Source organism: Equus quagga, chromosome 13 (assembly GCF_021613505.1).
Source record: "Equus quagga isolate Etosha38 chromosome 13, UCLA_HA_Equagga_1.0, whole genome shotgun sequence".
Lineage (NCBI taxonomy): Eukaryota > Metazoa > Chordata > Mammalia > Perissodactyla > Equidae > Equus > Equus quagga.
This window is the reverse complement of record NC_060279.1, coordinates 49,940,109-49,963,032: the sequence shown is the minus strand read 5'-3', so window position 1 is coordinate 49,963,032 and position 22,924 is coordinate 49,940,109. Positions and strand designations below refer to the sequence as shown.

At 33.0% G+C, this 22,924-nt stretch overlaps 1 protein-coding gene across 10 annotated transcripts in view; it reads right to left on the bottom strand.

Annotated features, from left to right (window-relative positions):
* CHD9 (chromodomain helicase DNA binding protein 9) overlaps positions 1-22,924 on the bottom strand; it is a 228,453-nt gene that overhangs the window by 92,687 nt on the left and 112,842 nt on the right. For 7 of the 10 annotated variants that reach the window (XM_046684201.1, XM_046684200.1, XM_046684199.1 and 4 more), the window contains one exon: positions 6,915-7,246. In XM_046684201.1, the coding sequence (XP_046540157.1) occupies positions 6,915-7,246 (332 nt within the window). Of the gene's footprint in view, positions 1-6,914; positions 7,247-8,048; positions 8,292-8,410; positions 8,519-22,924 lie in introns of those variants that run through there. The other 3 variants (XM_046684204.1, XM_046684205.1, XM_046684206.1) reach the window with 2 other exon arrangements.

Genomic DNA, 22,924 nt, shown 5'->3' with positions numbered 1-22,924 from the left:
CATTAGAAGGCTGTCTGTTAAAAATAGAGATGCCTAGTTAGAAAAGATGAGATAAACCCAAATTGAGAGACATAACTGGCCAATATGCTTCAAAATTGAAAATATCATAAAAGACAAAGACTTCAGAACTGCCTCAAATTAGAGGAGTGTAAGGAGACATGACAGCAAAATGAAATGAAGGATCTGAAATGGAACCCGGCCAAGAAAAATGGTACAACTGACAAAATTTCCATGAGGTCTCTAAATAAGTTAATAGCATTTCGTAAGTGTTTACTTCCTGGTTTTGATAACTGTGTTTTCGTTACACAAGATGTTAACATTTGAGGAAGCTTGGTGAAGAGCCTAAGGGAACTCTGCCCTATTTTTGCAAGTCTAAGATCAGTTCAGAATAAAAAGCAAAAAAATACAGATTTGTAGGTCTTAATCCCAGGATTCTGATCTACTAAGTGGGACTCTAATAAGACTTCTAAGAAATTCTGTGAGATTCTTATGTTCAACAGGCTTTGGAACCACTGGCTGAGAAATGTACAGAAAACTCTATGGACAAATATTCAGGATAATACAACTATTTTACATTTATAGAACACTTAAAATATCAAAGTGCTTTTGCGTACAATCTCTCAATTGATCTTGAGAAAAACTGTGAGATAGGCAAGGCAGGTGCTGCTCCCATTATACTAACAGGGAAAACTTCAGCTCCAAAAAAATGAAATAAAGTGCCAAAGTCACAAATTTAGTAAAAGATAATAAATGTCTCTTTATTCCTAGTCTACTACTTCCAACATATCTTACTGATTTTAAAATAAAATGATTATACTACAACCAGTCAATAGATATTTAATATCAATAAACATAGTTTAACGAATAAAGAGAAATATAAAACTATATTATCTTTTAGTAAATTATTAAGGTTGAAGTTTATCTGACTTTCGAACAATCAGAAATTTCTATTGCCAGTACAATGACAAATGATAGCTGTAAATTTTATCTGAAGAAAATTAGATGATCCCAAAGTAGAAAAAGTAAAATAAAATCACTTAAGTAAAATACTCAATTACCAAAGAGCATTCCATTCTTCCATCTTGGATCACAAAGAGTTCACTACATTAATTGTAAAATTAAATTTCATAAAAATACAACAAAAATTTCATCATAGATACATTCTTCAAATAACCTGATAGTTTGCTATTCTTAGAAATATCACTAAAGCAATACAGAATATATTAATAATAAAGGCTTTATGCAAGTTTTGTTTTTTTAAACATTAAAGAGATCTGTTATCAATGTTAGCAGACTGCAGCAACAGATATTAAGGCAAGCAAAAGAACTAAATATCAAAACATAGCTTGTTTCAGACAGCAAAGGGCAATTTAAAACTAAGTATAAATTTGAAATGTTAATTCATCTGATAAGTACAGGCACTAGAAAACCTCAGTGTTTATACTTGATGTCTATATTTGATTTTCAGATGTAATTTATGCACTCATCTAAATCCTGCCCACATGTTATTAGTAGAGGCTGTGTAACAAGCTGCGTTCTACACAGTGTCAATCTGTAATTGCCCCCTGTTGATTCTCTCATTGCAATAATTGGACAAACAATGAATCTTATCCAATTAGTCCATTTGTTGTAATTAATGCATCCAATTCATCATAAGGGAAGGAAACAAGCAAAAATACTATTTCACATTATAATTTTTTTCTTTGCAAGTCGAGTGAAAGACACTGAGGCTATTTTTAAAGTCATCAAATATAAACTTTCTTTTTTAAAGAAACACATTTAATTTGGTGAAATTACTCCAGTTTAAGATTCAACTCAAGACTCGAGCCTAAACTCATGTGGGAAAAAATAATCTGTTTTAAAAGAATTCTTTATTTTAGTTAATCCTCAAATTTGTGAAAGTAACATTGTATCGTAAACTCTTGGTAACTTGGACTATAAATTCCTTCCTGTTAAGGATGGACATCATTCTTTTCAAAAAGTTGAATTCACTAAGTTCTTTCATTGTTACTAAGAACACAAGTACTAAGTATTAATCATAATCAATATATTTATCAGCCCAGTTTAATTCTTAATCTTAAAAAAGTTTCTTCTTTTAAAAAAAAGCAAATGGTCTTTACGTTAAAAAATATTGACAAAGTAGGAACATTAAAATTAAATAGTTTACTTTAGTGGTTCTAAGATACACATTTTTTGTATATATTCACATCTATGAAATCAAGACTCACCTAATAACCGAAGGATATATCATAGTTTTAACTGGCAATATTTTTTTTTTCTTACTGACATAAAAATAATGGTGTGTCTTATAATCAACGACATCCTAGATTCAATGAAATAGAGCACATTGTTTGCTAATGTATAAACCCTACTAACACATTTTATGTAAAGGTATACTTCTTAAAAATGGAACTGTAAATCTTAAATTCATAACAATAAAAACTGTATATATCAATTCTTTTGCGGATGAATATGTTTCAGATTTTCACTGAGTTTAAGTTTAGATGCAAGGAGTGAAATCAATAAAACATTTTATCTGCTTGGTATTTAAAAATTATAGAAATATAGAGATTACCAATAGCATAGAATTAATAATTAGAAATACATAATAAATTGATACTACAAATTTTTCAAACTGCTTTTTGATCGTATGCCAAGAAACAATTAATTAATACATTTATATTTTACCCAAACAGATATTAAATTCCTATGATTCTGAATATTTGCAATCAGAGTCTCATTTGTCACTTTATTAACATGGACTATAAAGTGATTCCTAATTTCTGATGATTCATCTTCTTTATCACTCAGATTTTGTTCATTCCTATTATTTTTCCCTGTTTTACTTAGAGGTAAATGTCTGTAGACATATGGACACACTTACATGTTAATTTTCTTTAAAAAATACACATACATATGTATTTATATATACAATGGTAGGTAATTAATAAGTATTATTTTCTTTCTTCCTTCTCAGGGATTCAAAAAGACTATAGCAAAAAGGGGCACAATATAATTTCGAGATCTAATTTAATGTTTTGTTGTTTTTATTTATAACATGACATCCTTAATTTCTACTCGTTTGTATTTCCTAATTTAGATGTTTTCTGCTTTAACTAAAGAGAAAAGCTACTTGTAGCACCTGATAACTAGCATTTCTGTAACAAACAAAAGAATAACTATGAAGAATACAAAAAAGAAAACAGTTTAAGTTTAATCATAAAGGACTACTATAGATTAAATTTATAGGGACACAAGAACATTTTTAAATACAAAAACATTCTACCCATGTCAATCTGATCATCTATAACACAAAGAAGTAAATTCTGATAACATGGAAACAGTTTAAATGCCAAAGTTATAAACAATAAATTTAAAAATCCTCCAGTCAAATCATGTGATATTCTATCACATAAACTAAAACCAAATAGAGCCATAAGAAAATTCTACTGGAAGTCTTGGAATGAATTTATTTTAGAATTTAACTCTCTATTATTACTAAACCATTAGTTATATCCTTGTGGTTTTAGGAAGGATTAGTTTGCCATTTCTGTTTTTGATTTAACAAATTAAATTCAATCATTCTGTATCATTTACTATTTAATCTTCCACTCATTCCATTCATGGAGCATCTACTATGTACCTCCTCTTACTGAAGAAATACCTGCTCTTCTACTTGAAAGACAGCTTGTTAGAAGCTGACTGCCAAGATCATGAAAAATGTTAAAGTAGAAAAAGGTTGTTTCTCGTCCTACCTCACTCTTTATTTTACACCTGCCATTTCCATTTCAACTCACACCCTTCCGCTCAACCATGGGCAACAAGTTCAAACTCCAGGCCTATTTCAAACAAAATTTACCTGTCCTAAAAGCTACTCTAACTAAGCTGATAAACAGAGGCATGCTCATAAGAAAAAAGCCATTAATAAGTTAACCTATTATCCCTCTTAACAAGTAGCAACTATTTTTGTTTTTGTTTGTTTGATTTTGTAACTGATCTTATTTAGAAACAGAGCCTTAATGGAAGAGAAGCTTGGCAGGTGAGTGCAAGTTTAGGCTTGAAGGAAGGGGCGTGGCTCCCGGCCACGGCTTTTTTCTTAAATAGCTATATGGTATTTACGTTTTCAGAAAATAATAATGGCTAACATTAAATAAATTTGAGGTATAGTTCTATATGCTTTAGATGTTATTAAATTTTTTCATCCTCAAAATAACACTACCAGCAAAGTACTATCATTATCCCCATTTTACATAAGAGGAAACTAAAGCTTGGAAAGGTTAAGTATTTGTCCAGGGTCACACCGCTTGTAGGTGATAAAACTGGGATTTGTACAAATGCAATTTGCTCCAAAGCCAAAGAACTTAAACACATTATCACACTGCACAGCCCACTCTAACTCACAGAACTGTTTTAAAGATTAAACAAGACTCTAAGAAAGCGCTCTGTAAAGGACACTCTATTCCTTGTATTTAAAAAAAATTAATCTATAAAAGTGACTGAAATAATGAAAAGGTTTCAGGCTCACTAGCAAGCAGAGGCAATATTGGCATTCCTCAGATTAGTCTTCTTAGATTATATCAAACCACATATATGGGTTAAATAAACATCAACTCTGACTATACAGCCATTATAATCTATTGTTTACAAATTTAGTTACTTTTAGCATTTATATTTCACATTGCTGGTGGTTAAGTTCCAGCAAACAGTCCCTTCAATTTTATCAAATACCAATCATTTGATATTAGCAAAAGCCCAATTCTTCTAAAACTAATAGAAAAATAAAATTTTACAAGAAAATATTTAACATATCATAAAATGCTGTTAATTAAAATGATGCAACTAAACTTAACTATTTAAAAGATGACTCTTCAAACAAAAATTAAAAACTGGGCAAATTAAAAATTATAAAATGTAGTGGCTTATTGGAAAGCATAGTAATAAAATATTTCAATCGACTAATACAGGAACTCTAGGTTGCATATGAATTTCATTTCCAACTATGCTTTTTCCTCCAACATGATAATAATCTGTCTTTATCTGATAAAAATGATCAAGATAACCAAGAAATTATTTACTCCAGCAGCTTAATAACAATATTTAAGCAAGTGTCAATTTTACTTACCTGCTTGCAACTTACAAATTCCTCTGTCAAAAAGTTGTTTAAAGCAACTACTCAGTATCTCACCATGTATGTATCTTTCCAGTACAATTCTCACCTATTTTCTCAAGAATGCTCTCTCTAAAAATAAGTACTAAATTGACCAATGCTGTGCAATATTAAACTAATTTATTGTTAATAATCTACCTATTTCTAACAAAAATACAAATGTCACAGAATGAGTCAGATACTCTACTGCAATATATTACTATACCCTACAATATTAATTCACATTTTTCAAAACTTCATGTTTCTCTATTACAATTTATTTCTATTTTCCCCTATGTACGTTGTTTTTTCTTAAACCAGATTTAATTCTGGTATCTTTTGCCTCTAGCTATTCCCCTCAAAATTTAAACTTACTGTAATTTGTGAAGTATCTCTCTCAATTTCCTCTAGTTTTATGCATTATTTTTTAATACCCTTCCAAACAGTACACTACTTTGCCTATATCTCTGTATAAGTTAAAAGTGGAAAATGTTCATTATATTAACTTTTAAATACATTAAAGGATTAAATATGGGGTTTCCTAAATTAAAACTAGACATAGTATTGGAAAAATAAGATACTTTCATACTGAAAACTTTAAATATAAAAGGAGTAGAAATTTAACTTTCAAATTTTACTTTAGCTGTCTGCAAATAAAATGAAAGATCAATAATATTAGTTATTGCTCTATTATAGCAAGAAAGCCCATATTGTTCAATGTTTTGGTTTGGAAGGCATAAGAATCTAATGATCTACTTCAATTTGGTGGTTGCATTTAAAATACTGAGAACTAATTTGGTTTACAAAATTGTGTTAGTTCTAAATACCTACGTAATGTATTAAGAATTTCTTAAGCAAACAAAGATTTTCATAATAAGGGAATTCTTTTTTTGTGTACTTTGTTGTGTGAAAAAAAGAAAACACTTTACATAAACACTTTATGTAAAATTTCATATAAAGCATTCAAAAATGACCAAATATTCCTGCAAAAACAATTCTAAACTATGTTGGCCTTGGGTTATTTTTACCCTTGTATGCAAAACAAATATCACATAAAACAAATAACAACACTTATTATATTTTATTTTTTGAAAATGTATTAGATAAGTAGTGAAATAAAAATACCTAGGATTAATGTACCCTCCTGGAGCAATTCTTTGTCCTTATAATTCTCTTGGAGTATTAATCCTCACCTGGCCTATTTATTACATAAAGCAAATCAGAAAGACTGTAAGGGAGTAAATCAGTTAAGAGCCGAGAGCTGCGTGTTGTTGATTTAAATGGTCTTAGTTTCCTTGCCGTTCCATTTAGTCCAAAGTTGTGGGTTTATGAGAAAATACTGTATTTCATGTTCCCGATGAAACATGGATGTTCCAATGAAGTACAACTAAGAGGTAAAGAAATCTTATAAAGAGTGTCAATACATGTTCTGTAAAGAAAGTGAATTTGGAACTGGCACTGCAATGCAAGTTTGATTTTATTTGTTTTTTTTCCTTTTTATGTTTTACATATGAAATATTTTCCTATTTTAAATTCCTTTTAATAATATTAATGTACAAAAAGCTATGTTCACAAATAGTAGGATTTAGTAAATTCTGGAATATTATCTAATTCATTCAAAAAGGAAATAAGGTACATATAGTGTCTAACAACTTAAAAGTCCAAAGTGGGAGAAAACACATCACATGCAAATCAAGAGTAAAAGATTAGACAGATGGCACTTTAACAAAAAATTGAAAGGAATTACAGTTAATTTTTAAAAACTTACCCAATTTTTGTCTTCTCTTTTAACTTAGAACAAGTTTTTGTTTTTTTGCTCTCTTTGTCCTTTGGCTTGGATTTCATCCTTCTACCTTTCTTTTCTTCTTTTCCTTCAACTGAAGCACTAGGAAAGTTTTCAGGGCTCATTACTCGTGGAATATTGCGCTCCCCTCGCTCCTTTGCTTTTGCTATGGCCTCTGATATTATACGATTAGCCTTTTCTTGCTTGCTTTCTGATTCCATCTTTTTTCTCTGCTTCTTCTCAGACATGATCCTCACCTGGGTATTCTGCAACTTAGTGTATGTCCCAGGACCATCACTCTTCTTGGAAGATGGAGGCTAGAGAAACCAAAATATTTTTTAACAGAATATACCAAAGTACATCCAAAACAATTAACATAAGTATCTGAAAATTTAAAGTTAAGCCTAAAGAAGTAAAATACACGAGCAAATGTGAGTGCTACAAATTTAAAATTAAAACATTTTGCAGATCTAGAAAGTAGTGTAGGTATAAACAAAAAGCTCAACTACTGCTTTTAAAAATGAAGGCTGAAGAAGGAAAATATAGATTCATTGATATTTTCATAGCATTCTTGATTAGTTGATTCAAATTTTGTCCTGTAAATACTGCTGATTCAAATTTTATCTTGTAAATATCCTGTGCATTTGGAATAAAAGTCTTTTCTTTCCTCTTCATTCCAGACCTCTGAAAAATTATTAATAAATATAATATAGCAATTTTAATTTAGAATTACTCCTTATAGTTTATTGTGATTTTTAGAAAAATAAAGCCTTTCTGCTTTACAAGAAACAAGAACTAGAACCTGAAAACATTTAAATCATTTTAATGTGCAATCTATGCGGCAACATAGCTAGTTAGTAAACAGACATTCCCATACTTAAAATTAGAGAAAGTTTTAGTTTTTCCATGAAAGAGTTAAATGTGGATTTTTTTCTCTTTATGTATCATAATTATTTTGCTCAAGCAATTGTGAAAAAAAAGTTTTATAGTTTTACGTTAAAATTATTAATATTTTAGCAATATCACAGGAAGCAGATCAATAGCATTTAAAAAATAATATCCTCTTCAAACACGCATTCATTCACATCTACTTAGATCACAGTTTTGTTATGTTCTTACCCGTAAACATGCCTCTGACTATAGCAAAGGAAAAAACCACCAGGAATTTCCAAACACATTTTCATGCTGATTCCAGTGTGCTTCACTGGATATCTTTTCTATACCTGCCTCATCAAAGGTTTCATAGCAGTGCTGCAGCACTGGGAAAGGAAGGAGGGTTTAGAATCGCTCACTAAAATGCCACCTTAAGGCCTACAGGCTATAACAAATAACCAAGACTCGAGAAAACAGCAACAAGCTCAAGATGGCGATGCAGTACGACTCCCGCAGCAGCAGCCAGTAATAAGGAAGGTTATTCAATCCCATTAGCCTTTTAGCCCAAAGAACCCCTCCTCCTCCCACTCATTCAGGCTTTCACTTACCCTTCCTCTTGGCCTCTTCACTGAAGACATTTTTGGCGTCAGACAAAGGGTTGCCCTCTGCTTTTTCACCACCCCAGGCAGTGCTCAAGAAAAAAGCATTGAAAGAAGATTCCTAAATGGCCTATTTAGCAAGCTGCAACCAAGAGATGCACAACCTTCCACAAATACACATTGTGATTTATCAACACATTTCTGCCTTGGCAAGTTTACATCCACTGTTCATCCTATTTAGATATGAAAAAGGCTGTAAACCCCTCCTAAAAAGCTGAGTTTCCTCAATAGCTGTAAGCAGATAGCCAGATTCCAACAAAGCACAGAAAGAAATGAATGCACAAAGCATCAAAATGCATCAGCATGAATATTAGAGATGTCGTTAAAAATACTGACTCCTTCTGCGGAAGTAGGCCAGCAGATGGTGCTACCAGTTATTATTCCATTAGACTCTGCAATTTAACCCCCAATGGACTGTTCTTTCCTCTATGTAACACATTAACTCTCGCTCTGCCATTTCCTGCACTAAAGTTTTTAAAAACATACCTACAAACCTGATCTTTAAAAATCATCTGAAAACTAAAACTGTGGTGAATCAACTTTATGCAGCTATCAATATTAAAAAAACAAAATCCAGTGCAATTTTTACTGGACAAAAAAACTTTTCTCCATGATACTCCAAAATATTTAAAAGATAAAAACAGCTGCAGATGAGCAAAGGGTTAAAGAGCAGGTCATGCAAATGAACACATAACAAGTGACTTCTCTTTAAGAAATTAGATAAGTTCTCTTACGATTCTTCTAACAAAAACTAACAATGCTATTTTTAAAATAGAGAAATAAAGCTATTTTCATTTAAATTCTAAAAAGAAGCTTAAAATTCTGAAACGAACAAAAGAGCTCTCAATAGAGAATTACTAATCACACTTCAATTTTTTCCTTATTTAAACCTGGATAAATACATTATTTTCCTGACATAAAAAATTCATAAAACCTTCCTGACCTTTACTCCTCCTTCTATTTTAACTGAACTGCTGAGCTTTTCAGAGAAAACTTTAGTTTTAGTCTCTTGCTAAAAATAAGTTGCAAGTCCACCTGAATTTGATCATCAGTACAGCTTTTCTTTCTATAAAACACTGAGACTATTTAGTAAGCAATGCCCTTAAATAGCTAAAACAAAATTTACACTGCTTCAAAATTCAACTTGACTTCTTTCATTAATACCATTTTTTCAGTTGGTGTTGGCAAGTCCTCTGATATCTCTATCAAAGAAGCTGTTTTTTGTTTTTTTTCCCTTTTAGGCATCAACAGTCTCAAAACGGAGCGACGTTATATCCACAATGTCCTAGAAAGACCAATCTGGAGAGCAGTAGGGGAAATTAAAGGCAGAGGATCACTAATGGCAAAGAAAGGATCTGACTGACCTGAGAGGGCATTTATGTAAAAATTATACTAACCAATAATAATGTCTAACACTTACTAAGTGCCAGACAGTAGTCTAAGCATTTTACGCATAAAAACTAATTCAATCCTGAATGATAATAGGTTAATAGTGAAAATGGAGAGAAGAGTAGTGAATAGGAGACTAACACTTACAACAGTATTACAAAATGAAAGAATGGACCTGAGAGAGCAAACAAAAAAATCATAATGATAACAACAATAATAAGAGTTAACACCTACGTAGTCCGTACTATGTGCCAGGCACTATTCCTAATATTACATATGTATTAAACTCAATTAATCTTCAAAACAATCCTGTGAGATATATACTATTATCTTCATTTTATAGCTGAGGATATATAGAAGTGAGACATAGAGAAGTGACTTGCCCAAGATCACACAGCTACTGAAGGATGGAACACGTATTAAAAGGCAGAGAGCTTCATTATGGAAATCACGCTCTTCACCACTACTTATATCATATTTGGTTCAAATACCATAATTTACGTAGATTAATTTGAACACGAAAGAAAGTAAGTGACTTTCTCAAAATTGCCAAGACACTAGTAATAAAAATAGGATAAGATTTAGGTTTTTCTAGTGCCCTTTTCAAGATGTAGAAATCAACAAGATATGGGTGGGGTACGGATGAAGGGCAGGAAGAGTCAATGCTTAGCTTCTAGACCAAGTATTGGTACAGGAGAAGGTAAACGAAAAGGAAATCTAGTTGAGAAAGGGTGTGTATATGTGTGCAATAAGTTTAATTCTTTTCATACTGAATTTGAAATGAAAAGCCCTAGTAACTGGAAATTTGACAGTGGGTCTCCAGAGAGAGGAGAGGGCTGGAAGAAACGATGTGGATTCCTTTGCTGTTTTTTTTGATACCCTTAACGCACAGTCACTATCCACAAAACCTAGGATGGTTTCTAAAATATCTCACTTCTCCTATAAAGCTTTTCAATAGATTCTATTACTTGATTCAAAATCCCAAATATTTAACAATAAATCTTAACAGCAGACAACAACAGCAAATTTGTGACCAAATATTTCTTCTATTAGAATACACTATTTTAAAACTATATTCCCACAGAACATCAACATTGAAGTGTTAAGTAATTAAATATTTTTAACATAGGTTATTTCCCAATTCAAACATAGACACAAACATGCAAAAGGGTAGTTGATAGACTTTTCCCAATATTATGGTTTCTCTTTTCCCCTATATAAGCAGTCATCAAATTCTGTCAAATCTATTTGTTGTTTGTTGTTTTCTCCTCCTCTGAGTCCCAAGAGTTCCTACTGTAGTAATTTCCTACTTGTTATGGTTATATTGTGTTTATGTAGGAAAACATCCTTCCTTATTTGTAGGAAATACATATTAAAGTCTTTGGGGGTGGTGGAACATCAGGTCTGCAATCTACTCTCCAATTCTTTACAAAGTGAAAATTCTTTTGTATTTCACTTGTGATTTTCCTGTAAGTTTCTCATATTTCCAAAATATGTTATTTAAAAATTAAAAAATAAAGGCAAAGGCCTTGCTCCCCAAGAACCTGTATGTTAAATGAGGAAAAAAATACATAAAAAGCACATATATTAATATTATATTCAAATATTTATAAGAAAAAGAAATCCTAGCAAAACATAAAGATGATATCATGTGGTATGTTAATTATTTTGATAGCAACTGGGAAGAAAATATGGATATCATATTTCAATATTGGGGAAACTCAAGGATTTATGGTATGAGTGTTTTTCATACTACAGGTCATGACCTAACAGCAAGTCATGATATAAATTTAGTGGGTCCAGACTAGCACTAAAACAATGAAATAGAACAGAACCAAAAAGGATAGCATCTAGGCTTTACGAATATTCTTCATACCTCTTATTACAAAATTAAAAAGTTTTGACACCACCTGTTACTCCTTTTTTCTTTTGAGGGAAAGAAACAAAGAGATTTGGGCAAGAACTTATAGATGTTAAAATCTGAGTGGAAATACACTTAAGTCTCTCTCTTCTTGGTGGAATAATTTTCCCACATTAGGGAATTCAACCATTTCAAATATTTTAGTTGCATACAAATAATTAAAATTATTGAATCATTAGTGTATGAACATGAGTAGAAATTATAAATATACAAAAAGAGAAGGGCAGAGTGATCACATGGCTACTCGACATCTACTATAGAACACAGGTTTCTCTATTGGGGGAAAAAAGTCCTACTTCACATATTTTTAAAACAACATGAAGGAATAAAAGCTCTGTACATAATAAAACAGGTAAAATTCTTTAGTAAGAATAAAACACAGGACAAGGAATTTTCAACAACGGATAAAACTCCATGATAGCTAAAAATGTCCCAAACTTTCTCTGGAGAGAGGTCGCTTAGCCTTCAGGCCTAGGGGACAGGAGGTTTCCATGGAAGAGAACATGAAATAGAACAGAGATAGCAAGCCTTGAGCAAGAATGAGTTTTATTGCCTAGAGAGACAATGCAGAATAGAAGAACCAATAAGGAAACCCAAAACACCAAGTTCAAGGAGCTGGCAAGTGAAGAGGAGCTAATGAAGGAAAACAAAAAGAAACTACAAGAATGCTTAAGATGAGTGTCAGGAAAGAGTAGGGCCATGGAAGCTGAGAGGAAAGAGCTAACAGCTCTGCAGTCAAAAGGAAAGTAAATATCTCATAGTAATTTGATATTATAAAGATAATATGTAAGGCATTTTCGTTCTTTTAAATTGTTTACAGTAAGCCAGTGTGCTGGTTTTTAATTTCTTTACCTTAAAAAGAGTCATAATAATTATTTTAAATATTCATATTAAAATAACCTTCTAAAGACAGTAAATTTGTGATTAATTTTAGTAATATGTGTCAAACATTAGTGCGGTGACTTCTTTTAGTTTTTATTTATTGCATACAACATTTTTCCCACAAATTACCACTAAAGACTTGCTTTTAAAGAGAAAAGAGGGGAAAAAAATTGATCCAAGAGCAAATTATAATCTGTCAAACTCTTTTTCTGAGCTTTATCCTTAGAATTGTTTTTAGAGTTTTCGACAGACGTGAAGTCATTATTTCAGTGCTTTCTTCACATTTGTAAACCGCCATGTTCACAAAGTAAAAGGCTTATTGTCATCATGTGACTGGTAGTAGTACCCAGGTTTCCACTTTTAGCTAACCATGACATTCAGTGTTTTCAGTATCATAAATCTTAAATTTTACATTGATATAGTAATACCATTAAAAGTATTGCCTTTATTTTAATCATCCACATAGCAGTTCAGGTAAATCAGTAGATATTCATAAAAGTTACGTGTTTTTTAAAATAAAAATTAATTATATGACTTACAGGAAATACAGAGAGAAGGGAACATGTTAGAGGATATGACAGGGATGTAATCAGCAAAATCCAGAATGTGGGACACTCTACAAATGACTATCTTCAGTAAAGAAATTATACTAAATAAAACAAAGAAGTGGAACCATAGATTAAGAGACTTAAGCCTAAATGGAATGTCAAAATGAAAAAACAGAAGAAGAAAAAGGACACTTAAAATACCTATCAACCAAAAGTAATGTGTGGCCCCTCTTTTGATAGTGACCTGAACAAGTCAACTGTAAAAATATATTTATTAAATTACTAAGGAAACTTTAACTCTGACCAGATATTTGATTATAAAGGAATTATAGTTAATTTTTAGGTATGAAACTGAGTTTGCAGATGTGTTTTAAAGACTAAAACCTTTGTCTTTTACAGGCTGGCCCCGTGGCTGAGGGGTTAAAGTTCTGCATGCTCCGCTTCGGTGGCCCAGGATCAAGGGTTTGGGTCCCAGGTGCAGAACCACTCCACGCATCAGCCATGCTGTGCTGGTGTCCCACATGGAAAACAGAGGAAGATTGGCACAGATGCTAGCTCAGGGCAAATTTCCCTCACCAAAATAAATAAATAAATAAATAAATAATGTTTGTCTTTTAGCTATGTAAACTGCAATGCTTACAGATGAAGTGACATGAATGAGATGTGCTTCAGCATAATCCATGGAGGGGTGGGTATGACACTGAGAAGGTCGTACAGAGGAAACAGCGCCTATACCTTATGGCAGTTGTAGCTGGGTGATGGACACTCTACTTTTGTATACACTTGAAATGTTATATAATAAAGAAATTTAAAAAGTTACATTCTGGGAGTAACAAGTAGTTTGGCATGACGAGAAAACTAGAGAAAACTAGATGCATGCGGAAGACTGGTAAGCAGTAAAAACTGAAAGGTAAAGGGTTAATTATCAAAAGTGTTATAAGTTATGCTAAAATATCTGGACTTTATGCTGAAGTAATTCCTTCAGCATAAACCAATCAATAAACGCTTACACATAGACAAGTACCAGGATCAGATTTTTAGATTTAGAGTTGTGAAGTGGTTTCTAAAAATACCCAAATACTTGAAAATATTTTTTATCTAGAAAAAGGCCATACATGATATGAAAACAAGTAATATTTAACTTATTTTATATTAGTTTGTATTGCTTTTTCAATGCTGCATTGTTCAAAAGTTTATCTTTGCTTCCAAAAAAAAGTATATTTTTTAAAACATCAAACCACAAAACCTCACAAAGTTCATTATTTACTGACAACATTAAATATGTTGAATTCGTCAGTCCATAAATTACCCATGACACTAAAAGCTATTCTCAGCTAATGCTGTGATTAAGAGAATGGGCTTCGGAGTCAGCAAGCCCTGGGTTCTCCTCCCAGTTTCATCATTTAATTGGGCATCAGCTTTCTCATCTGTAAAATGGAGATAACTGTATCTACCTTCTAGGGCTGCTGTGAGACCTAACAGGTAATGCTTGTAAAGTGCTTACAATGGTGTCTGGCATAAAATACTCAAGAGATGTTAGGTATTATTATCGTTATTGCCATGATGTGATATTGTGCCCACCTCAGTGCATCGCATCAGGGGGTATATGACGTCAGTGTGTCTTATTACTGGTGATGTTAACTTTGATCACTTGGTTAAAGTAGTACCTGCCATGATTCTCTCCTGTAAACTTCTCCTTTTATAATTAATAAGTATCTTACAAGACTATGCAAATATCTCGTTTCTCATATACATTTGCCCAGTGATTTTAGCATGCATTGATGGTTCTTGCCTGTAATAATTACTATTGTGATATTTGCCTAATAGAAATTTTCTATTTACATCATTCCTTCCATATTTTCAATTGGAATTCTATATAAACAAGAACTGTCTCTTCTCCCTCTTTATTTATTTATTCACTTACTCATTCAATTATTTATATTGGTATAAACTCATGGATATTTCTTCTATTCTTTGGATTATAATTTGATACTATGATTATCTGTTGTTCACATTGTCCAGGCATCAGCCATATAGATCTCCTTCAAGTAGGGTCCTGAGCCCTGTGTACCCCCATCACATTTTGAGCACTTCCTTACTTTCTAGCACTGTAAGATAGTCCAGGTTTAGGGTAAGAATAGTTTAATGGAGTAAAGTTGAGCTAGAAGCCATACTACAGTAGATTAAGAAGCAAATGGGAAAAAAGAAAGTAGATACAGTGAGTGTCAAATACTCTTCATAAATAAATGAAGGGAAAATGGTAGGCTACAGTGAATTGGGAACTTGAGTATGTTTATAGGCTGTAGAAAAGAACCCAGCAGAGTGATTAAAAACACGAGAGAAAGAAAAACTAGAGAGTGAGTTTTATTATGAGTAGAAAATTGGAAGCACTTTCCATACAACAATTCAAAATATCACACCACCAATAAAAAAACTATAATATTATGTATAAATATTGCTTTGGTAAATATGAACTTTTCATAGCACCTTTTCTAAAATGCTTCTTAGGGGGAAAAACATTAAAAAAAATATTTCTTGAATATGTTAATTTACAAACCATTTTCCTTCCCAAAAGTTTCCACAATTTCTAGTGTATTTTATTAATTGATTTCACAATATTCCTATTGGTTAAAAATAAAATCAAATATTAATTATTTCTAACTTTGCAGATGAAATAATTTAGACACAAACAGTACAAGTACCCATTTACCACACTGAAACGAGAGTAGAGTTCAACTGTTCAAAAAAACAATCATTTTGCTAAATATTGTCATCGCCCATCATTCCTACATAGGTGCCTATTGATCCAAAATTCATAAAGCATTAAATTTATGACAATTAGGAATCAGTGCATCAAGTTGCCATCATCTATTTTTCCCCAGCCGAAGAGAGAGACTGGAGTGTGGTAGTGGCAGTCTCACAAAACTCATAGGTGAAATATACTCTTATAGTCTTGATAGGGCCTGATAAAGTGGAAGGGCAACGGTGGCATAAACAAATTAAGCAAGCAGCGGCATAAACTGACTGATAACACTAACATTCATACCCAGTTCTTCTGGCAATGCTTCCAAATGTATTAATAAGATAAACACAAAGGAAAAGATGTCTTTTAAGTCTTTTAAAAGGGAAATTGAGAGTTGGGTCCCTTGAAAGACACTTGTTCTTTATATACAATGCATTATGAAAAATCAACATTTTAGAATTCTGATTCTTTTTAGAATCAAATTTTAGAATTGAGATAATTTCTAAGAAAGTATTAGACCACAAGTGATTATTAACAATAAATATAAATAATGTTAAGGGGAGGCTAGTATAAATACATTTGCAATAAGGAAAATTTTAAAATAAGGCATTTAAACCTAATACAGTTTTAGGCAAAAGAACATATAATTTTATTAGATGCTGAAGAGCAGCTATATATAAAAAGTCAAAAGCATTTCAGAAATCACAAAGTATATGTAATTTCACCATGTTAAAATTTCATCCTGCAGAATGCAAAGGAAATACTGAGAGAACTACATCTATGGATATAATTCTAACCACAAGAAAAAAATTATTCGTGGGAGCAGAAGTGATGCTAACCATATGAGAAAGCTAAACATGCCCTTTTGGTGTCCACGACAGGTCTAGAGTAGTTTTGTGTCACTGTCTTTGTAAAAACAGACCTAAAGTTAAAGGAAAAGAAAGTATCACGATATGACTTGCAACTACAAAAGGACAGACAGATCCGTAAGGTCAGAAAATGTAGTTCATCAAGTGAGGACTCAAAAACAAAATTCCAGCAATACAATCAGAAATTATTCTAAGCCAAAAAACAGTATGTCTAAAAACACTGGTTGTAGCAATCTAGATGTCATAAAGTGGAACACAAAAGACAGAATTAAGAACAACATGAGAGGCACTGACCTGTAAGAATATTGTTGGGAAGGCTATATGGCCCACAACGATGGAAGGTTTGATAAAATGTCTAAGGGCAATTAAAAATGCTGCATTGACTGTTTTGATCAAGGGCTAGGATCTTGAGGGCACAGTGTGTGAGAGTGGGATGGATGGGGAAGGAAGGGTAGGGAAGGAGGAGCAGACAGATGATAGAGAACATAATTCTTCAAGTATTACTATACTTATTTCCACACTATGTTCCAAAGAGAACAATATTTATATAGGAAAGGGTGTAACTCCGATGTTGGGTCTGAACCTGGTGGAGTCATGCTATATTTCTTTTAAGAATATGAAGCATGTCAACTGAGCCCTTCCAAAATTTATCCAAACAATTCTACTACCTCAGCTTACACTAAACCCCTCTAAATGAATACTTTCAGCTTAAATTTGTGAACTGCTGCCACCTGGTCAGTCTCCTGGGTCCTACTGGCCTTTCCTTTCAGCTTACTAACTCTTCAACAACCCTGTCATTAGTTCTTAGTTAGCCTCCCTCTTAGATCATTCCCAAAAATGCTGATAAAAAAAATATTATGATGCTGAATCTATAAATGGGCATGCTTGCACACACATACAAAACAACTACTTAAGTAAAAAATAAATAGTATATGCCTTAACAGGAGCTCATTAGAAAAATACCAGGGAATTTTAGCTCGCTGCAAACTAAATGAGTATATGGTGTAATGAACTTGCCAAAAAAGCCAATGCAATCAGACTGCACAAACAGAAATGTGGTATAATGAACAAGAGAGGTGATAATTACAGTATACTCTAGTCTTACCAACAGAAGCGAATTCTGTTTGGGGTTTAAGAGGAACACAAACTAGAACACTCATTCAAGACAAATTATTTGAATACATGCTACTGCCAGACATTGTTATAAGCACTGGAAATAAAACAGTAAACAAGACAAAGTTCTGGTTCTAATGTAGCTAACATTTTAGAGAGGGAGGTAACAAACAGCAAAAACTGCAGGTAAGGATAAAGGCTATGCAAAGAATGAAAATAGGACCACGTGATTAAAAGTGAGGGGGTGATCATTTTAGAATGGATTCAGGGAAGATCTAACTGAGGAGGCCATTTATACTGAAATCTGAATGGAATGAAAGAATTAGGCATGCAAAGATTGGAGGAAAGACGAATCACAAATTATCTTAAGCAGGTTTGAGAAATTAGTTACAAAGCAAAGTGACCAACATACTGATTTTATATCTTAGTAAGAAGTTTCCCTAATGGATACCTTGTGCACTAGCTATACCTCCCAGTCTGTTCATTTGGAGACTATTTCATGGAAGTGAGTACTCTGCACCTCATTCCTCTTTAGATCTTATCTGTTCAGGTCCTACACCTTTAAGCTGATTCCTTCTCATAATGTGCCATCATTATTCTCAATGGTCTATTTCTTTAAGACAGTGTTTTTGAACTGAGCTGAAATCTCATTATGAGCCATCAATTCAGTGGATAGTCATTAATATCCTTTTTAAATGACGTACACCAGTGTTTTGTGAAACACTGGTTATGTCTTAATACACACATACCCCTATGTATGTACATTCATAAACACTTATAAACAGACACTTCTATACTGGGTCCCAGCCAAAAAAGTTTGAAAAATGCTATTCTAAGAATTTAATGAATGCTTCCATTTCATTTCATAGGACAGTTCAACCCAGATTATTATTTTGATGTATCCTATTTTGGAGGTGTTGGCTAACAGATAACTATAAAATCAAAAAAACAAAACAAATCCCAAATTTACACCACAAATTAAGCTCTATAGAGCAGGGATTGTGTCCATGTATACCTGAAGCCGAACACACTATATGTCACACAGAATGAAAAACATTTGATGACTGAACGAACGAATAAAGGTCGAATAAAGTTCCAAAAGGCTATATTTTTTCTAACAGTATGTATACTTGTACAGTAAAGAATTTGGCCTTGTCCACAGAGAGCTTTGGCCTCTACCTTCTGCTTCTGGGAGGAAACCAATATATTCGATAGGTGTCTTTGTTTAAGGGCAGGGGCTGGCCACACCAGAAAGACCAATCACATGATTTTGGGTGAGGGGCTTTGAGTTATCAGGTACTAGTCAACGCAGAGGCTGAGATCAACTATTTGGACAACCAATTAATTAATCAATTATGTCTTTTTAATGGACTCCAATAAAAACTCTGACACTGAAGCTCTGGTGAGCTTCCCTGGTTGACAATACTCCATGCACACTGTCATCCATCAATGGTAGGACCTGATTCCATGGGAAGATCTTTGTGTTTTAAATCCTTCAAGATCACCTTATATGTCTCTTCTTTTGGGTAATTTTAACCTATAACCTCCCCCGACAATAAAACATAAGCACGAGTCTAACAGTTTTCATTGAGTTCTGTATTGCCTGCATATTCTTTAAGCCTCAATTCCTATACTGAGAAACTAATACCACTAGACCTCTAAATCTAGGTTAATGTCTTCATATTTCTTTCCCCTAATCCCAGTAGCTGTCCTTTGAAGCCTTGTCCTATAACTGTTAGGTAACAGTCTCTACATAGTGCCTATTCCTAGAGTTCTGGATGCTATTTTCTCACTCATTTGCTTTCAGGAGTCTGTGTGATATGTGGCTGAACCTCCTTAATCTCGCACAATTGCATAATTAGACTTCTTTCTATAAACTACTGCTAGGTCTTGCAACTCCCACCCCAACCCTCCTCCTCATCCCAAATGTAACACTACATAAACACATACATTCACACTCACATGAGGCACACACACCTCTTTTCCAGGTCTTAGCCACGTTAGAGACATTGATCTCTTCCATGTCTGACCATGCAGAAGACTTCAACACACTCTTCACAAAAAAAGATAATGCGTTTTTGGCCATTAAGCCCATGAAAAGATGATCAATATCATTATCCATCAGGAAAATACAAATTAAAATAATGATGATGAGATACATAATGAGATACAATACACACCCAGTCAAGTGGCTAAAATTAAGACTGACATACCAAGGAGTGAAGAGAAAGGAGCAGCTGGACTTCTCATATACTACTGGTGGGAATGTACAACAGAGCAACTCCTTTTGAAAGCAGTTTGGGAATTTGTTATGAAGTTAAACATACACTTCACATATGACTCAGCAACCCTATTACCTCTGTATTTACCCAAAAGAAACAGAAACATATATACACAAAAAAGCTGGACTTGAATGTTCACAGAAGCTTTACTCATAACAGCCAAAAAGTAGAAACACCCAAATGTCTATCAACAGGTAAAGGGACAAACTGTTGTATATCCATAAAGTAGAATGCTAGCCAGCCACTAAAACGAGCAAACCATCGACTCAGACATCAACATAACTCAATCACAAATGCATTATGCTGAGTAAAAGAAGCCAGACTCAAAGGGCTATATACTGTATGATTTCATTTATATGATATTCTCAAAAAAGCAAAAATATAAGGGCCAAAATCAGTGGTTGCCGGTGGCTGGTGGTTGGGGAAGTGTTGCTACAAAAGAGGATGAGGGAATTTTGCGGGGATATAGAATTATTCTATATCTTGATTAATGTTGATAGTTACATATATATATGTATGTCAGACCTATGTACTAAAAAAGAGTGACTTTTTACTATATTTAAATTATATCTCAAAAAAACTCCTTCTGATACATGAAATAACATGCATAAATCTCAAAAATATTATAGAGAGTGAAAAAAGCCAGACACAAAAGAGTCCATACGATATGATTCCATTTATATGTAATCTAAAACAGGCAAAACTAATCTATAGTGACACAAAGTAGATTAGTGATTGCCTGGGGCCAGGGACGAGAAGATGACTGCCTGCAAAGGAGAAAAAGGAAACTTTTTGGGGTTATGGAAATGTTCTATATCTTGATTGTGGTAATAATTACATGGGGGTATATATTTGCCAAAACTCATCAAATTACACTCAAAATGGGTATATTTTGTTATATGTAAATTATACCACAATAAAATTAATTTTAAAATCTACTTACTAAGAGAACATAAGGTAATAGGATTAATTTTACCCTGACAAATACTTAATAATTCCTCTTCTTTTATTAGTTTTCAATACAAACTAAAATTAGGTTGTTTTATCCTAACTTCTGTAACTTGTGCTGGTCTATTAGCTAGTGGTAGATAACCAATTTAGAAAATATTTGGTAAGAACATATTACACACATAAAATGTTCAACAGACTCTCTGGGGAACAGACAAGAAATATGAGATTCAATGTTGCCCACAAAAAAAGTTAACATTCTTATTGAAGAGATTTTGTATATATATATATATATATATATATATATGTCTCACATTTCATATATGAGCAAAGGAAGCAAAGTAATAAATAATCAGATATTTGGGGGAACAACTAAATCAATATGAACCACAGCGGACAGGGAGACTTGGATCTGTGTAGTCAGGAACAAGTTCATTTTATAATGAAGAGATAATGAGAAGGTATTTGAGGGAGTGAGCTAAGCATGAGAAAAGGCATAAGTGAAATAAGATTTGGGTAGAGCAACATTTTACAAACTATGTTCTAAGGAATTGCGAAAAGTTAAAACATTTATATTCATATAAGATTCTGAGATGCTGCCTTGTACTTTTCCCTTCTTGGAGCATTTTGATAAAGCTTAATTTATTAAAAGCTCACTCTGAAAAGTCCATAGAGAAGTAGTAGTAACTGACCTTGAATGGACTGGATGTGGCAAAACTGCAAAAAACCTTTGCTTCCCAGTGTAGACGACAATAACTCTTTTGTATCTTTTAAAAGCCTTTTTTAAACAAAATTTTTTGAGTTCATAATAGTTTATATCATTGAGAAATTTCAGTTGTACCTTATTTCTTGTCTGTCACCACATAGGTGGCTCCCCTTCACCCCCCGTGTCCACCCTCCACCCCTCTTCTCCTGGTAACCACTGAACTGTTTTCTTTGTCCAAGTGTTTGTTTATATTCCACATATGAGTGAAATTATCTGATGTTTGTCTTTCTCAGTCTGGCTTATTTCACTAAGCATAATTCTCTCCAGGTCTTTGCATGTTGTTGCAAATGGGATGAATTTGTCTTTTTTCTGGCTGAGCAGTATTCCATTGTATATATTTACCACATCTTTTTTTATCTAAGCATCACTTGATAGGCACTCGGATAGTTTCCATGTCTTGGCTATTGTGAACAGTGCTGCGATGAACATAGGGATACATATGTTACTTTGGATTGTTGTTTCAAGTTGTTTGGGTAGATAACCAGTAGTGGGATAGCTGGGTCATAAGGTAGTTCTATTTTTAGTTTTTGAGGAATCTCCACACTGTTTTCCATAGTGGCTGCACCAGTCTGCATTTCCACCAGCAGTGTGTGAGGGTTCCCTTCCCTCCACACCCTCTCCAAGATTTGCTAGTTTTTAGTCTTAGCGATTATAGCCATTTTAACAAGTGTAAGGTGGTATCTTAGTGTAGTTTTGATTTGCATTTCCCTAATGATTAGTGATCTTGAACACTTTTTCACAAGTTTATTGGCCATCTCTATATCTTCTTTGGAAAAATGTCTGTTCATATCCTCTGCCCATTTCTTGATTGGGCTGTTTGATTTTTTACTGTTCAGTTGTGCGAGTTCCTTATATATTATGCAGATTAACCCCTTATTGGATACATGATTTGCAAAAATTTTCTCCCAACTGGTGGGTTGTCTTTTGGTTTTGATCCTAGTTTCTTTTGCCTTGCAGAAGCTCTTTAGTCTAATGAACTCCCACTTGTTTATTTTCTCTTTT